Raw genomic sequence first — 17028 nt, forward strand, 5'->3', positions numbered from 1 at the left:
ATAAATAAAAGAACAGAATATGTAATCCCACCCTGGTGTGCGTGTCCTGCACGGGAGGAGCTATAAAAGTATTTGTAAGTTCTTTGGGACAGGAATCCTGACTAGCTCTCTTCTGTGCCCCTTTTCCCAGGATGTGTATCCTTTGGCTTGGGGAGAAAGGGTTCCTTTTGGGTTCCAGTGCAGGAATGGCTGACGACCTTTTGGTATTTCTTAGGAGAGGGATGCCAAATGAATACACTTGGACGCACTGGATTAGTGTCCAAACTTAAGCTTACTGAAAGAGTTTATTTTTATCTTGCGTTTCTCCTATGATTAAAAAAAAATAAAAAATCGCATAGCGCGAACACTGCTGTCTTGTATCATGAGTCTCCCCTCCCTAATAAATTGTGCCTCCCGCGATAAAATATCACAACATAGAAAATGATCCTGTAAGCTTGTTGCAGATAATACTGGCAGACTGAGGTCAGCATGAATGCATATAAAGGGTGACGTCAGCAAACCTGTTGGCCTTGGTCTTCATCTGCTGGTTGGTGAATATAACCCACTTGTCTGGACTGGCCTAACTGGGCTAAAGGAAAGGAAATTATCAGGTAAGAAATAGTTTCACCGGTCGTTATCTGTAACAGGTGTTCTCTGAAGGCAGCAGTTCACAAGTCACACAATACCCTCTTCCTCCCTTTTTGGAGTGGAGCGTATTAGCTTAATGCATGCTCGGGGTGGGGAGGGGGGCTCCTCAAGTCTTTGCTGGAAAACACTGGAAAAGTGTTCTGTCGGCACCATTTCCCAGCTGTGTGATCTGTGAACTGCAGCCTTCAGAGAACACTTGTCACAGGTGAGCAATGTTGTTTTGTGTGATGGCTGTTGGTTCGCCCGTCCCCTTCGGCATCTCTCATCTTCCTCATCTCCTTTTAGGTGTGGGATGTGACGATGCAGGACCTGTGCTCAGGAGATGTCACCCTTGATGTGTTCAGAGGTCTGGTTTTTGTTGGGGGATTCAGCTATGCGGACGTATTAGGATCTGCAAAAGGTAACTCTAGCAAAACAATATCACAGGGAAAAGGGGAGCATAGAGGGAGAGAATTGAGCAGGGAAGAGAAGGTGGTGTGGGGGAGAGAGGGATGATGAGAGAAAGAAGGATGGGGAGATGAGAAACAGAGGGATAGGCAGATGCTGTGAAACAGATGGGGAGCTGTGGGGGGGTGGGCGTGGGAAAGGATAGGCAGAAATTGGGGAGATGAGGAACAGGAAGGTGGGAAGGAATAGCAAAATGGACAGTGTGTGGAATGTAATGATAATTTTGCTGTTGCACTCTCAGCTTGACTCTTCTCTCCTGCTCTCAGGTTGGGCTGCCTCCGTGCTGTATAATGCTGCTGTCCGTGCACAGTTCAAGGCATTCAAGCAACGCACAGACACCTTCAGTTTGGGCGTATGCAATGGCTGCCAACTGATGGCACTATTGGGTTGGGTAGTCCCAGGCAAAGAAGAACAGGAGGATTCAGCAAATACAAGTGAGACATGACCAAAAATTGAGCCCAATGTGATTTCACATGTCTTTGCAAAGCACTAATGCCTCCTACAGATGCTATTTAATTCTTTTTAATCATTTGATACAATGACTTGAGTACAGTCGAGACAGGAATCTGTGAATTAAAATGAACTCTTTCCCCTTGCTGCCCCATCTTCTCATTGTGTTAATTTAATCTTTCTCTCCTTTTTCTGTCTCTCTTTGTTCTTTGATCCACTTCCTATCTCTCTCTATTCCTCTGTTTCTCCCTTCTCTTCTGTGCATTGTGACCTTCTCTTATATCTCTCCCCGCAGGTGATGATGATGGTGATGTCACTCAGGGTGTCCTCCTCAGCCACAACCTCTCAGGGAGGTTTGAGTCCCGGTTCATTAGTGTGGGGGTGCTGGAGAGCCCCTCGATCCTTTTGCGAGGAATGGCTGGATCCACCCTGGGTGTCTGGGTAGCACACGGAGAAGGTACTAGGTTACAAGGTCAGGAGGGGGTTGGAATTGGGAGAGAGAGCCACATGCTGACCTTTTCTCCTCTATTTGTTCCTTCTTATTCCAGGTCACATGAGGTTTCACTCAAAGAAGCTTCTCCACCACACACTCTCTTGCAAACTGGCCCCTCTGCGGTATGTGGATGATGCTGGGATCCCCACTGAAGAGTACCCCCTGAATCCCAATGGCTCTCCACTTGGTATTGCTGGACTCTGTTCCCTAGATGGCCGCCATCTGGCCCTGATGCCTCACCCTGAGCGTTGTGTCATGCCTTGGCAGTGGCCCTGGATGCCGCTGGAGTGGCGCCGGGAGCTGACTGTCTCACCATGGATGCGCTTGTTCCAGAATGCCTTTGCCTGGTGCCTGCAAGACACAGGGAAAGACTCCCATTGTGTAACCAGGGTGATGGAAGGCGAGACTTGCACAGAGAACCATCTCCTTCATTAACTCTCGTGCGCTGAGGGCTCACAACAGCTTCTTGTCTGCTCTTCTCCATCTCAGTGCTTTTCTAGAAACTGGGAGGCTATTTCCCTGGGAAAAAACAAACTTGTATGGAGGGAGATTTGAGTTGATTAGAGAGACTATTTCTAGCTAGACAACTCCAGAGCCAAATACAGTGCTCAACCTGAAGGCTGTTGGTCTGTGCAACTCAATGAACACCATCTTAAAGTTCAGATCTCCCACTCACCTGAAGCTTGAAAATGAGAATTGTGGTTGTTTTATTTTCCTATGGGTGGAATCTTCCTTGTAAGGATAAACTGAACCTTTCATCTTCAAAGAAAGTGTTTGTAACAGACTTTAGGATTTACCTCATATCGGCAACTAGAAGACCATCTGCTTGGTCCTGACTAAAAACAGACCCCAAAGATGTGAGGAATGAGTGAGTCTCCATTGCCATGTCGATGATGTGAGACATGCAAAAAGCCTTCTTGTAGGAGGGACGGTTGAGAGAGTGAAGATAATTTTGTTGCACATATCTCTAGACCTGTAAATGTTAAATTTGTCATGAGCTTTTCTCTGTGGTTATCAATAAACTTGCAATATTTCAGTGCTTTTAAACATGTCTTTTACTATCTGGCTTAAGACACCCTGTGTCTTCCTTTCCCCTTAGTTTCCTTTGATTTTGATCTGTTCACTTTTTGTCCCTGTCTGTACAGAGTTTACAGAAATAAAGATTTCCTAGTGTGTAGCCAAATGAACTCAAGACCAGTGTGTTATGCTCCCCTGCCAGCAGATGGAGACAGAGTCAGGTTGCAAAGCTGATGTTACTGTACGTACACCCCTGCAGTGACCTCAGCTCTCCCATATTCTCCATCTCCAGCAGATGGTGGATGTACCTCTCCCTATGGGGATTGCTGTACTTTTTGGAAGGAGAAATTCTGCAGTCTAAGTTGGAGAAAACATTGAGCCCCGATATGATGGTCTCTACCAAATACCGGTATAGAAAAGATTTTAAATAAATAAATAAATCTCCTGCAGTGATACCTAAAGATCCCTCTCCCAGTTGAGAATTCCTGAGGTGATTTCCGAGATCCCTCAGAGGTGTGCCTTAGTCGGTAGGTCTCCTCTTGGTCTCCATGCTCGGTGCACTGTACTGACATTGTTCCTGCTTCCGTTGGGGGGGGGGGGGGGTAAGAGGAATTGGGCTTCTGAGTGGGTTGAGCAGCCCCCAGTGGGCTAGGCCTCGCTGCCCGCTGTAGACTTGTTCAGCACACCACATGGTAGGACACGGCGGCGCCATCTTGAGTGCATTTGTGTGCACGCTATATTGTTCTCTAGGATGTCAGTATGCGAAATGCATCAGCTCTGCACACATATACTGTGCGCGTAACGGACACGTACCTATGCGACATTTTTTAAAGTGCGTGATACAGGAAGAGCTGTGCGCACGCCTTTTTGCCCCCCACTTGGACACTCGAAATTTGTACGCATAAATATTTAAGCACGAGCTGAAAGAGTGGACAACTACCGTGGCCAATGGCACTGCTAACCAAGAAACCTAAGCACCTTACTCTTTCCAATGCTTGCCATATTAGAGCCTTGCAGTCTGACCTGGACTCCAACTTATGTCGGCACTGTGAGGACGCCCAAGGAGAATTGGACTTCTCGGATTTTGTTAAACCAGGTACCTCCAATTTGGTTGACCGATTGATTACTGCCTTAACTGGAAGTACGCCGGACCTCAGTATCCCCTTGACTGGATCATCTGTGGGACAGAGAAATTCAACTGGTCCTACCCCAGTGCCTCCTGGATTAGGCATGGACCCGGCTACCTTTTCCTGGGTGGAGTTTTTCCAGGGGCTACAAGCCTTCGTATAGGTGCAGTCTATTGCCTCCCTTGCCCCTGTCCGGATAGAACCTCAGCCGGTGTCCCCTCCCTCTCCCATTCTTACCGGCAAACTCCAAGGTATGCCTCACCTTACCAAGGGTATCCCTGGCAGGTACCCGGATGGCACAGACGAAGAGGAAGATCCTGATTCTTTGGAAGATGGGGAAATCACTCCGGTTTGGAACTTTATTGGACCATGTTATAGTTCTTTCATAGAGATAAATTGCCAGCCCTGGTTTCCCAGACCCTGAAGATGCTGGGAGTTCCTGGGGTGGACTTTGTGATGGAACCAAAGAAGAATCCCATTCTGATTTCCCTACAGAAAGCCTCCTGCTACTTTCCAGTGATGGATGCTATCCAGGAGTTGATTGATCTGGAACAGGATGCCCCAGAAGCAAGTTTTAAAGGGGCAGGGTATTGGAAGCTCTATATCCTCTGGACCTAGCAGTAAGAGAAAGTTTGTGTTTCTCTAAAGTGGATGCATTGGACTGTGCAGTCTCTAAGTGAACAACTATCCCAATGGAAGGAGGAACGGCCTTAAAAGATGTGCATGATAGATGGATCGAGTCTATCCTTAAACAAGCCTTTGACGCTGTAGTGATGACCTTACAGATCACGTCTTGTTGAGCTCTAGTGGCTCGTTGTGTCTGCTTCTCTCTCAGGAGATTGATGACTCGGGGGTGAATTCCAGAGCGGTTATGGAACCCGCTGCCGCCTTTTTAGCAGATGCAGGCTCTGATTTAGTCTGTATTTCGGCCAGAAGAGTGGCCTCAGTGGTGGTGGCTAAATGACAGCTATGGCTGCGGAACAGGTCATCTGACGCAACCTCCAAAGCTAATCTTACAAAGGTGCCCTTTAAAGCAGTGATTCTCAACTTTTTTTCTGTCGGGACACACCTGACAGATGGTTCTCACATGCATGACACACTGAACCCATGATCGTCACGGGGCTAGATGTAAAAGTACAGTTTGCATCCATGGGAATCCCCCTGACCCACAATAATGGATGTCAAGCAGAATTACGACAGTCCCCATACAACTCAACCTACAAAAAATATATTCTGGTTCTGGTGTCTTCTCAGTAACAGCAACTCAAACTCCTTCTACTTCCAGGCTCAATAGCCCTACTTATGAAAAGACAGCAGTTTACCACCAATGCTTGTCCTCTTGAGAAAACACAACAAATAAGACTGATACAAACGCTTATATGCTAGTAAAATATCTCACCTCAGTAACACACACAGAACCGACCTAACACATTCCCAGGATCTGTAGTAATGCACATAAACTAATCCGCACACAGTTACACTTGTATTATGGAATACACTCAAACAGGAGCAACCCTATCTATGAAAAGGCAACATTACAAATATTAAATCAGGCCCTAAACACCAATACACCTCCAATTAGGAAAACAGAACTAGCCAAGCAGCTATAGATCCCCACACAGAAATAATTGTAAAACTATACTAATAAGCAGAATAAATGTTTCAAAACAGCTATGAATAGGGTGTCTGTGTGCCAGGTAGCGCACGCACCTCTGAAAATCTACCCCTATGTTACTATGTTTACCTATACAGAGTAAAGGCTTCCGACCATATACCATTTACAGGTATGGATGCCACAGGATTATTGTAGAGAACTTGAACAACTTGCTTGAAGTAACCCTCTATGCCCATTACCTGCAACATTTCAAACATAAATGCCCAATTTACACACAGCCCGATACAGTAAAGTGCGGCCGGTATGTGATCAGAACTGTGCGTGCGGCAAACGAGGGTGTGCCCTCGTTTGCCGCACTCTTTCTAACGCGGCCTTAGTATATCGACCTGACAGACAGCAAGAGAGAGAGAAATTGTCTCCACTTACTAACCTCCACAGAAGCAATAATCTTGTGTACATTATAAACAGAATTCCTCCCTTTAACAAAGCCAACTTGGTCTAACAGCATATCATCTGCGCTGCCTATCATCCAAAATTTTCACCACAACTTTACATCTAGATTTAACAATGAAATTGGCCCGTATGAGTCTGGGAACATAGGATCTCTACCAGGTTTTGATACTATTGTAATAAGGGCCTCCATTAACACTATTCATAAAGGAATACAGTCCCCTGACTTAGCCATGTTGCACTACAGGGGCTGCATCTGGAGGGTGGAGGGACCCAGAAAGAAAGTTTCATATCTTTGTAATGTACGGAATTGATAATCAACACAGTAGCAAAGACAACAGAAGGAAAATAAAGGAGCTTGTATAGCAATGAGTGTACATACCAATTTATTTATGTATTTATTTATTTATTTATTTATTTAAAATCTTTTCTATACCGTCACTAAGTTATATACCATCGCAACGGTTTACATGTAGGCACATATTTAATGTAAGTAAAAGTGTACTATAGTGCATTCTAACAGGTGCCGTCAAAGGTTCGGTTACAATATATCATTAGACAAAATAATTTTTAGAGAAGTGGGTCATGACCGAGTGTACTGAAAGTACTTTTACGGGTAAATTTATTATACATAGTGTTATCAATATGCTAGGTGTGATGTGGGGTTCATAGACTACTCTACTGTATTGTCATAAGTGAGATTGTGATACTTAAGGAACTCACATTGCTGCATTGTCATGATATTGTGGAGATCCGGTTCTAGTTATTTCTCTCTGGTCTCCAGTGCTTTCAGAAGGACAGATAAACTTCAGTATAAATGAAGGCTGGAAAATCAAGAGGGGATCATGTGCTCACCTAGATGGTGCATCAGTCATTTACTTTGAACTAGTAACTTAAGAATTTGAAAACAAGTGATTAGATGCACTTTAATAAAGGCTGAGTATATTGCATATAATTATATTAGAATTAATTGTTCATATTTGCACACTGCCTCAGGTGAATTAAGATAGGTAATAAGGAAGAAGATTTTGAAGCCTGGGAGGATTTCAGATAAAGAGGTGAAGGAACTGCAGCTGCATGAACTTCCATCTTAAGCACACACTGCCCTGCCAAAGATTAGGTAGAACACAGGCAACAGTAGTGTAAACATTCCCTACACACAGGGTTGCCAACTGGCTCCAGAGTTTCAGGACAGGTTGATCCAGTCCCAATTTTACTCACTTGCTTGCAGCTACTTATAGTCTTGCTTTTATTTTAGGGAATGCAATAGGGAAAACAGAATAAGTCCCAGCATGCAACGGGGTAAAAACAGGCCTGGTTCAACCTGTCCTGAAACTATGGAGCCAGTTGGCAATCCTACCCACACACACTGCCCCACAACTGAATAAATACAGCACAGGTAGCAGCTGTGGAAGCTTCTGTCACAATGCTGCTCCACCGCAGGAAAGGTATAGCAAAAGCAGCAATACAAGTTTCCTGTTCATGCACTATCCTACTGGAGAATATGTACAGTACACAATGCCAGCCCCCAGAAGGAGTGCAACAAAAGCAGCAGCAGTGCAAGCTTCCCTCACATACTGCATAACCACAGTACAGTCGACCACATGCAGGGCCAGTGCATGCTGCCATCACACGTTGACCAGTCATAGAGCAGGTAAATTATGAACAGTTAGAGAACAAAAGAGAAGCAATTCAATCACAAAGGAGTGAAAACAGCAATGCATGCTGTAACAATGCAAGCTTTCCCTTGCATATACTGACCCAGCAAAGAGTGGGTACATCATGTGCAGCAGCAGTGCAAGGTTCTCTCACACACTGACCCATGACAGTATAGACACTACAGTGGTAACAATGCATTACAAGCTTCCCTCATATTCATTTCCCACCAAAGAAAAAGTACATCATATCAGAATTCAAGAAAGCATGGGACAAGCCCAGAGGATCTCTGAGAGAAAGGAAAGAATTGTAAATGTGAGTAGATGGTGTAGATGGCAAGACTGGATGGGTTGAATGGCCTTTATCTGACACAATATGTGCAGATGGACGAGATTCCACTGAATCCTGCTTGCTCCTTTTGTGAGCCCCCAAAATAATTGCACTGCCAGATGAGTAACCGTGACACAGAGAACTTTATGTGGAAAGTAATATGGCCACAGCATAATACAGCATTACACATGAAACATCACTAACCAACTTGCTAACAATTGTAATGCTATACCTAATCTAAACCTCTTCGGAGTGACCGTCTGCAGTATGCTTTACAATTTTACTCAATCACATGCTTTTAGACTCAGCCATAGAAGCTGTCCTGTGCTGCACAAAATAACGTGGCCCAAGATTTGCTGTCAGAAATCTCATACTCTAGAAATACTGGATCCAGTGCTTTATGATGGTATTATCATCTCCTCTGCCATTGAAACAAAGAGTGTAGCTACAGTTGTGTCCAATCATCCTTGGGTTCTGTCATACTGAACACTACGATGGGGCCATAACTGCAGAATTGTGATGCTCTGCTCCGAGTCAGCTATATGCGTGCCGGTCATCCCTTTGCCATGGCCCTCTGATAACGACACCTCATTTCCCAGAGAGATCCCACTCCAATCTAACAGCTGCAGCCGTGCTGCACTAGCAAAGATTCTAGAATATCATGCAAACCACTATTAAATTATGTCTAGGCCTATATCAGACAAATGAGCTCCATCTGGGTGGAACAAATCGTGGCAGTTTTCATCAATTAGGTTCTGCACTAAGCTAGCATCTTGTGGATAAGTGCAAAGTGATGCACCTAGGGAAAAGTAACCCACGCTGTAGGTCCATATTAGGAGTTGCCACTCAAGCAAAGGATCTGGGCGTCATCGTGGACAATATTTTGAAATCCTCAGCTCCGTGTGTGGCAGCGGTCAAAAAAGCAAACAGAATGTTAGGAATTAGGAAAGGAATGGAGAATAAATGGAGAATGTCATAATGCTTCTGTATTGCTCCAAGGTAAGACCACATCTAGAATATGTGTGCACTTCTGATCATTAAATCTCAAATAAGATATAGTTGAAATGGAAAAGGTACAGAAGGATGACCAAAATGATAAAAGGGATAAAATAGCTGCCCTATGAGGAAAGGCTTGGAGAAGAGATGGCTGACGGGGGATATGATAGAAATCTTTAAAATCATGAGTGAAGAGGAACAGGTAAATGTGAATTGGTTACTTTTTCAAAAAATATGAAAACTACAGGATATTCCATGAAGTTAGTAAGTAACACATTTAAAACAAATCAGAGAATATTCTTTTTTCAGTCAACGTACAATTAAACTTTGGAATTCATTACCAGAGGATATGATAAAGGTAGCTAGCTTAGCTGGGTTTAAAAAAGGTTTAAACAAGTTCCTGGAGGAGAAATCCATAAACTGTTATTAACTAAATAGACTTGAGGAAAGCCACTACTTATCCCTGTGTGTTAGCAGCATGGGATCTGTCTTCTATTTATTGTAACCCCCTAGATGATTGTCACCCATGGGAGAACTTGAGTCTTTTGTATATGCTTCATGAGGGCCATTAACTGGTCCCACTTCATTCCCTGGTGCCCCATCCAGATTAAAGAAATGCTCAGTTGCCATGCCCAAATGTTCACTCTGTAGTCCTAATTGAGCTCATTTGTGTGCCCAGTGTACAAAGGAATGCTCTACAATCCAGGCAAAGTGCATTGGCTGATTTGAACCTGTAAAAGCTTAGAATATCATTCAGTAGCTGTCTGGTCTCACATAAGAACCATTATGGTTTCGATTGGGAGACCGAATGCTGAAGTTGTGATCACCAAAACTATTCTAAGTAAATGCATCGAATAACCTTTACCATTGTAGCCAGAAGCCCTGAAATGCATCTACAAAATCTGAGTAAACTAGAAGTGTAGCAAAGGCTTTCCATTGTCATGCATGAGTGTTATAGTTAGTGAGGTTTGGGTGGACCCTTGGACACTGTGGCAACTGACCTTGCCCATGGGGGGGAGTCCCGTAAGGGGCCACAGGTCAGGCTCAGCTCTGGACACAAGCACAGAGAGTTCTTTATTTAGACAATTTGAGAAGCCACCAGAGGTGGCAGTAGTGAGTTGAAAATGTAGCTCGGCTGGGCTAGTATTCCACAGGGCGCTGGAACAGCGGTTTCTCTGGTAGCAGTGCTGTAGTGGAGAGTAGAGATGTGAATCGTGTCCTCGATCGTCTTAACGATCGATTTCGGCTGGGAGGGGGAGGGAATCGTATTGTTGCCGTTTGGGTTTTAAAAATATCGTGAAAAATCGTTAAAATCGTGAGCCAACCTCCTAAAACCCACCCCCGACCCTTTAAATTAAATCCCCCACCCTCCCGAACCACCCCCAAATGCTTTAAATTACCTGGGGATCCAGCGGTGGTCCAGAACGGCGGCGGTCCGGAACGGCCCCCTCAATTGAATCCTTTTGTCTTCAGCCGGCGCCATTTTGCAAAATGGCCGCCGCAAAATGGCGGCGGCCATAGACAAAAACGATTCGACGCAGGAGGTCGTTCCGGACCCCCGCTGGACTTTTGGCAAGTCTTGTGGGGGTCAGGAGGCCCCCCCAAGCTGGCCAAAAGTTTCTGGGAGTCCAGCGAGGTTCAGGAAGCAATTTCTTGCCGCGAATCGTTTTCCGTACGGAAAATGGCGCCGGCAGGAGATCGACTGCAGGAGGTCGTTCAGCGGCGGTCCGGAACCCCCGCTGAACGACCTCCTGCAGATGATCTCCTGCCGGCGCCGGAAAACGATTCGCGGCAAGAAATCGCTTCCTGAACCCCGCTGGACTCCCAGAAACTTTTGGCCAGCTTGGGGGGGCCTCCTGACCCCCACAAGACTTGCCAAAAGTCCAGCGGGGGTCCGGAACGACCTCCTGCGTCGAATTGTTTTTGTCTATGGCCGCCGCCATTTTGCGGCGGCCATTTTGCAAAATGGCGCCGGCTGAAGACAAAAGGATTCAATTGAGGGGGCCGTTCCGGACCGCCGCCGTTCCGGACCACCGCTGGATCCCCAGGTAATTTAAAGCATTTGGGGGGGGGTTCGGGAGGGTGGGGGATTTAATTTAAAGGGTCGGGGGTGGGTTTTAGGGGGTTTTAGTGTGCCGGTTTTCCTGCCCTCCCCCTTCCCCCTTCCCCCGATTTACGATTTTTTAACGATAAATCGGGGGAATTGGTATTGTATCGTGGCCCTAACGATTTTTGACGATTTAAAATATATCGGACGATATTTTAAATCGTCAAAAAACGATTCACATCCCTAGTGGAGAGAACATTCACAGAGTCCCAAGTATGGAGAAGCCCCGAGATAGGGAGAGCTGGCCCTCGAGGAACGAGTACCCAATCCTTGGAGGTAGAGAGACTTGTTGGCAAAGTACTCACACAGCGGTTCCACATAGGAGATGGCACTGGCACTGGAAAAGGGGCAGGCCCTCGAGCGAGTACCTGGTTCCAGGGAGACAGCTCTGAGGAGTGGATGATAGTAGTACTCACTGATGGTGTCTGTAGCAAATTCTTCCAAGTAGAAGAGGAGATAGATGCAGGCAGCGGGTCAGGGAACATGGGCCCTCAAGGAGCGAGTACAGGTTACCTGATAGCGACCTGAAAGAGGCAAAGAGGCCCCCGAGGAGTGGGTACCCCATTAGCAGAAAGAGTCCAATGGAAGTTGGAAGGCAGAGTAGCTGGGTTCGGAGAGCGAATCCCATCCGTAAGATTACCCTTGCTAACTCAACGGCTAGCAATAAACAGTAGGCTTAAATATCCGGGCAGCATGACATCACAGGGGGACACCCCTGAGGAATGCGCCAATGAGGAAATAAGAATGAGGGCTGCGTGGTGCGCGCGCCCTAAGGTACCTGAAGAGCAAGGTGGGAGGCAGTGCCCAAGCCGGTCCGGGGACGCTGGAGAGGATGGCAGGCGGATGCCGCGGCAGCCAGGCAACCATGAAGAGCAGGAATCGCCGCAAAAAGGAAAGGTAGGTGGAGTGAAGCCGTCGGGAATTGACGGTACTCCTCTGCGGGTACCAGGTCATGGTTTCCAAGGATACGAGAGATGAAACTGACGGAGCATCTCTTTGTCATGGATATTAGCCAGAGGCTCCCAAGAATTTTCTTCGGGGCCAAAACCTTCCCACGAAAGAAGGTATTCCCAAGTCTTGCCTCTTCTTTGGACATCAAGGATGGCTTCGACCTTATATTCTAGGTCATCTTCTGCATTGATGGGAGATGGTTCCTGAGACTTGGAATAGAACTCACTGAGAATGAGTGATTTCAAAAGTGAAACATGGAAAGCGTTGTGGATGTTTAATCCAGGTGGTAGCTTCAGACTGTAAGTGATGTTGCCAAGACGTCGGAGGATTGGGAATGGTCCAACGTAGCGAGGAGCAAATCGAGTGGAGGGTAACTTCAGTCTAAGGTGCTTAGTGGATAGCCAGACTTTGTCACCAGGTTGAAAGACAGGCGCTTTGGAATGGTGAGCGTTATAAAACCTTTTGGCTCGATTACTTGCTTTGAGTAGCATTTCTTTCATCTGAGTCCATAATTGATGGATATCATCAGCAGTGGATTGAGCTGCTGGGGAGGTCACTGAGAGCTTCAGTGGAAGTGGCGGAGATGGTGAACGTCCATATATCACTTCAAAAGGTGTTGATCCAGTGGACAATGCTGGATGAGAATGGCGAATTCAGCCCATGGTAACAGTTCAGTCCAATTATTCTGACGGCAACTCACATAGGCTCGAATGAACAGTTTCAGGGTCCTATTCATCCATTCGGTTTGGCCATTTGATTGAGGATGATAGGCAGATGTATAATCTAGAGCAGTGGTTCTCAACCTTTTTTTGGCCGGGACACACCTGACAAATGGTTCTCATATGCGTGACACACTGAACATGTGACCATCACGGGGCTAAGTGTAAACATGCACTCTGCATCCACAGGAATCTCCTCAACCCTCAGCAATGAGTGCAGAGCAGATCTAGGGCATTACCCGTACAACTCACCATACAAAAAAAAGATATTCTGGTTCTGATGACATCTCAGTAAAAGCAAAACAAACTCCCTTTACTACCAGGCACAATAGCCTTCCTTATGAAAAGACAGTAATTTACCACTAATGCATATCCTATTGAGAAAACACATCAAATAAGATTGATACAAATGCCTACATGCTAGTAAAATACCTCACCTCGGTCACACACCCAGAACTGACCTTCACCAAGTACAGAAAAAACACAAATTATAAATATGGAGACAGAAACTGGAACGGAAAACCAAAAAAGCCACTCTGCATACAGTGCGAACCTGGAGAAATGGAAAGAGAAATATAGCACCTAACAGACTCAGGATTTGCAATAATGCACACAAACTAACCTGCACAAAGTTACACCTGTATTACGGAACACACACAAACAGTAACAACCCTATCTAAGAAATACAACTATTAAACCAGGCCCTAAACACTAAAACATTTCCTATTGGGAAAACAGAATAAGCCAAGCTGCTACAGAGCCCCACACTGAAATCATTGTAAAGTTATACCAAAAATGTTACAAAGCAGCTGCTGAACAAAATAATATTCAATTAAATACTCATAAAAATTATTAAAACATGTCCAAATATCAATAAAATATTTCAAAACAGCAGACATCGCATAATACCCAATAATTAAAATGGCAGTCAATCAAGAAAAATAAATTTAAAAAGCCACCTTTACTTACCTTCTCCAGCAACTCTCCTACTCCTTTCCCTTCCAGGCCAATAGCACTAACCAGAAGCAGCAAGGGCTGCTGAAGCTCTGTCCTCAATCTTCTTCCTTAGCACCCACAACCAGTCACTCACAACACACACACACCCCCAATTAGACCCCACGACCAGTCTCGGTCTCTTTCACACCAGTCATCTTCCTGACCAGTTTCTCTCTCTCACACAGAAACACATCACCTCCCTGACCAGTCTCGCTCTCTTAATCACACTCATGTTCTCTTATATACAAGCTCTCAATCACACACAAAAGCTCTTACACCCATTCACACCAGCTCTCACCCAGGCTTCCATTCACACCCCTACACACAAGCTCTCACCCAAGCACCCATTCACACCCAATGACACAAGCTCTCACCCAGGTACCCATTCACACCCACAGACACAAGCTCTCACCCAAGTACCCATTCACACCCTCCGACACAAGCTCTCCCCCAGGCACCCATTCACACCCTCAGACACAAGCTCTCACCCAGGCACCCATTCACACCCACAGACACAAGCTCTCCCCCAGGCACCCATTCACACCCTCCGACACAAGCTCTCACCCAGGCACCCATTCACACCCTCAGACACAAGCTCTCACCCAGGCATCCATTCACACCCACAGACACAAGCTCTCACCCAGACATCCATTCACACCCACAGACACAAGCTCTCACCCAGACATCCATTCACACCCACAGACACAAGCTCTCACCCAGGCCCCCATTCACACACAAGCTCTTACCCAGGCCCCCATTCACACACAGACACATCAGCTCTCACCAAAAATAACTTCTTTCTTCATTGCAGGGATGGGCTCCGGTTCCGCCGTGGCTTTAATCCGGCGGGCCTTCTTTTTTCGGCGCCACAGGGATGGGCGCCTCAGTCAGAGGTCGGGTTTTCCTCTTCACCGCTACGGGGCTGGGCTCCCGTAGCGGCCTTGCACCGTCGGGGTCGGGTTTTTTCTTCACCGCTACGGGGTTGGGCTCCCGTAGCGGCCTTGCACCGTCGGGGTCGGGTTTTCCTCTTCACCGCTACGGGGCTGGGCTCCCGTAGCGGCCTTGCACCGTCGGGGTCGGGTTTTTCTTCACCGCTACGGGGTTGGGCTCCCGTAGCAGCCTTGCACCGTCGGGGTCGGGTTTTCTCTTCACCGCTACGGGGTTGGGCTCCCGTAGCGGCCTTGCACCGTCGGGGTCGGGTTTTCTCTTCACCGCTACGGGGTTGGGCTCCCGTAGCGGCCTTGCTTCGTCGGGGTTCTACACTGCTATTCCTCCCACCCCACTCCCGGGCAGTGCCATGCCTGCCTCACCGGCCAATCAAAGGCTTCCTCCCTTCTTCCTACTCCCACTGGCAGGTGGCAGGGAGGAGGCTTCCGATTGGCCTGCGCGGGGGAAGGCAAAATGAAGGAGGCTTCCCATTGGGCAGTGGGGGTAGGAAGAAAGGAGGCTTTCAATTGGACCGCGGGGGCTGGAAAAAGGGAGAAGGAAAGTACAATGGGGCAGTGGGACACCGGGAGACGCGACACACCTGCCGGTGTTTGGCGACACACTAGTGTGTCGCGACACACCGGTTGAGAAGCCCTGATCTAGAGAGATGTCGAAAAGCTTGCACAAAGCCTTCCAGAATTTTGCCGTGAACGGTGATCCTCGATCCAAGACTATGTGTTTCGGTAGGCTGTGAAGGCAAAGATGTGGGTTATGAAGAGCTTCGCAAGCTCCAAGGCTGAAGGTAAGCCAGGCAGTGCCACAAGAGAGCGGTGGTAACTCACAAATGTCTGTATCTGCGATAGCTTCCAGGCAGTAGAGAATCTTCAGAGTGTTCAGGAACATGGGCCCTCGAGGAGCGAGTACCGGTTCTCATTGGAAATCTGAAATAAAGATAACTCACAAATGTCTGTATCTGCAATAGCTTCCAGGCAGTAGAGAATCTTCAGACTGTTCAGGAACATGGGCCCTCGAGGAGTGAGTACCGGTTCCCATTGGCAATCTGAAATAAAGAAAAGAGAGCGAGGCTGATGTGTCCACCTCGACTACAAACGTGCGTCTTGGATCCGGATGCCGAAGGCAAGGCTTTTTAAGGAATGAGTCCTTAAGCGCTTGGAATGCCTCTTCAGCTTCTACAGGCCAAGCCTTAATGTTTGTCCCTTTTCGAGTAAGAGCCGTAAGGGGAGCTGCTAATTTTGAGAAATTCTGGATGAAACTACGATAGTAGTTGGCAAAACCTAGGAATCGCTGCAGAGCACGTAATCCATTAGGTTGAGGCCATTCTTAAATGCATTTTAATTTGGCGGGATCCATTTGAAAACCCTGTTTGGAGATAATATATCCCAGAAATGGAAGAGACTCTTGTTCAAAGATACATTTTTCAATTTTCGCATAAAGATGATTCTCTCTTAGACATTGTAAAACTAGAATAACATGTTGTCGATGTGTTTGTAGGTTAGCAGAAAAAATCAGAATGTCATCCAGGTAGACTATCACGCAAACATAAAGCAAGTCTCGGAATATTTCATTAATGAAGTGCTGAAACACTGCCGGAGCATTCGTCAAGCCAAAAGGCATAACAAGGTACTCATAATGTCCATCTCTGGTGTTGAAAGCAGTCTTCCACTCGTCCCCGTCTCGCATTCTGATGAGATTATAGGCTCCTCGCAGATCCAGTTTCGAGAACACCTTGGCCCCCTGTAAACGGTCAAAAAGTTCAGCTATCAATGGTAAGGGGTATCGGTCCTTGATAGTAAGGGCATTCAGTCAATACATGGGCGCAGGGCATTCAGTCAATACACGGGTGCAGGGTCCCGTCTTTCTTCCTGACAAAGAAGAAACCAGCCCCAGCTGGAGAAGTCAAGTGTCTAATGAATCCCTTCTGTAAATTGTCTTGGACATATTCAGACATAGCACAGGTTTCCAACGTCGATAGAGGATAGACCCTACCACGGGGTGGAATAGCTCCGGGGATTAGATTGATGCTACAACCAAATTCTCGGTGTGGAGGTAAAGTGTCAGCAGCCTTTTTTGAAAACACATCTGCAAACTGACTATACTGT

The 17028-nt window shown here is 46.6% G+C and overlaps 1 protein-coding gene across 1 annotated transcript in view; it reads left to right on the forward strand.

Moving 5' to 3' along the window:
* Positions 1-3066, forward strand: part of PFAS (phosphoribosylformylglycinamidine synthase) — a 73487-nt gene extending 70421 nt beyond the window's left edge. Inside the window, exons 26-29 of the mRNA XM_029606857.1 lie at positions 913-1027; positions 1341-1508; positions 1820-1981; positions 2073-3066. Of these exons, the coding sequence (XP_029462717.1) occupies positions 913-1027; positions 1341-1508; positions 1820-1981; positions 2073-2452 (825 nt within the window). The 3' untranslated portion in view covers positions 2453-3066. The remainder of the gene's footprint in view (positions 1-912; positions 1028-1340; positions 1509-1819; positions 1982-2072) is intronic.
* The last annotated feature ends 13962 nt before the right edge of the window (positions 3067-17028 follow it).

The sequence above is a fragment of the Rhinatrema bivittatum genome, chromosome 6 (genome assembly GCF_901001135.1).
Source record: "Rhinatrema bivittatum chromosome 6, aRhiBiv1.1, whole genome shotgun sequence".
Lineage (NCBI taxonomy): Eukaryota > Metazoa > Chordata > Amphibia > Gymnophiona > Rhinatrematidae > Rhinatrema > Rhinatrema bivittatum.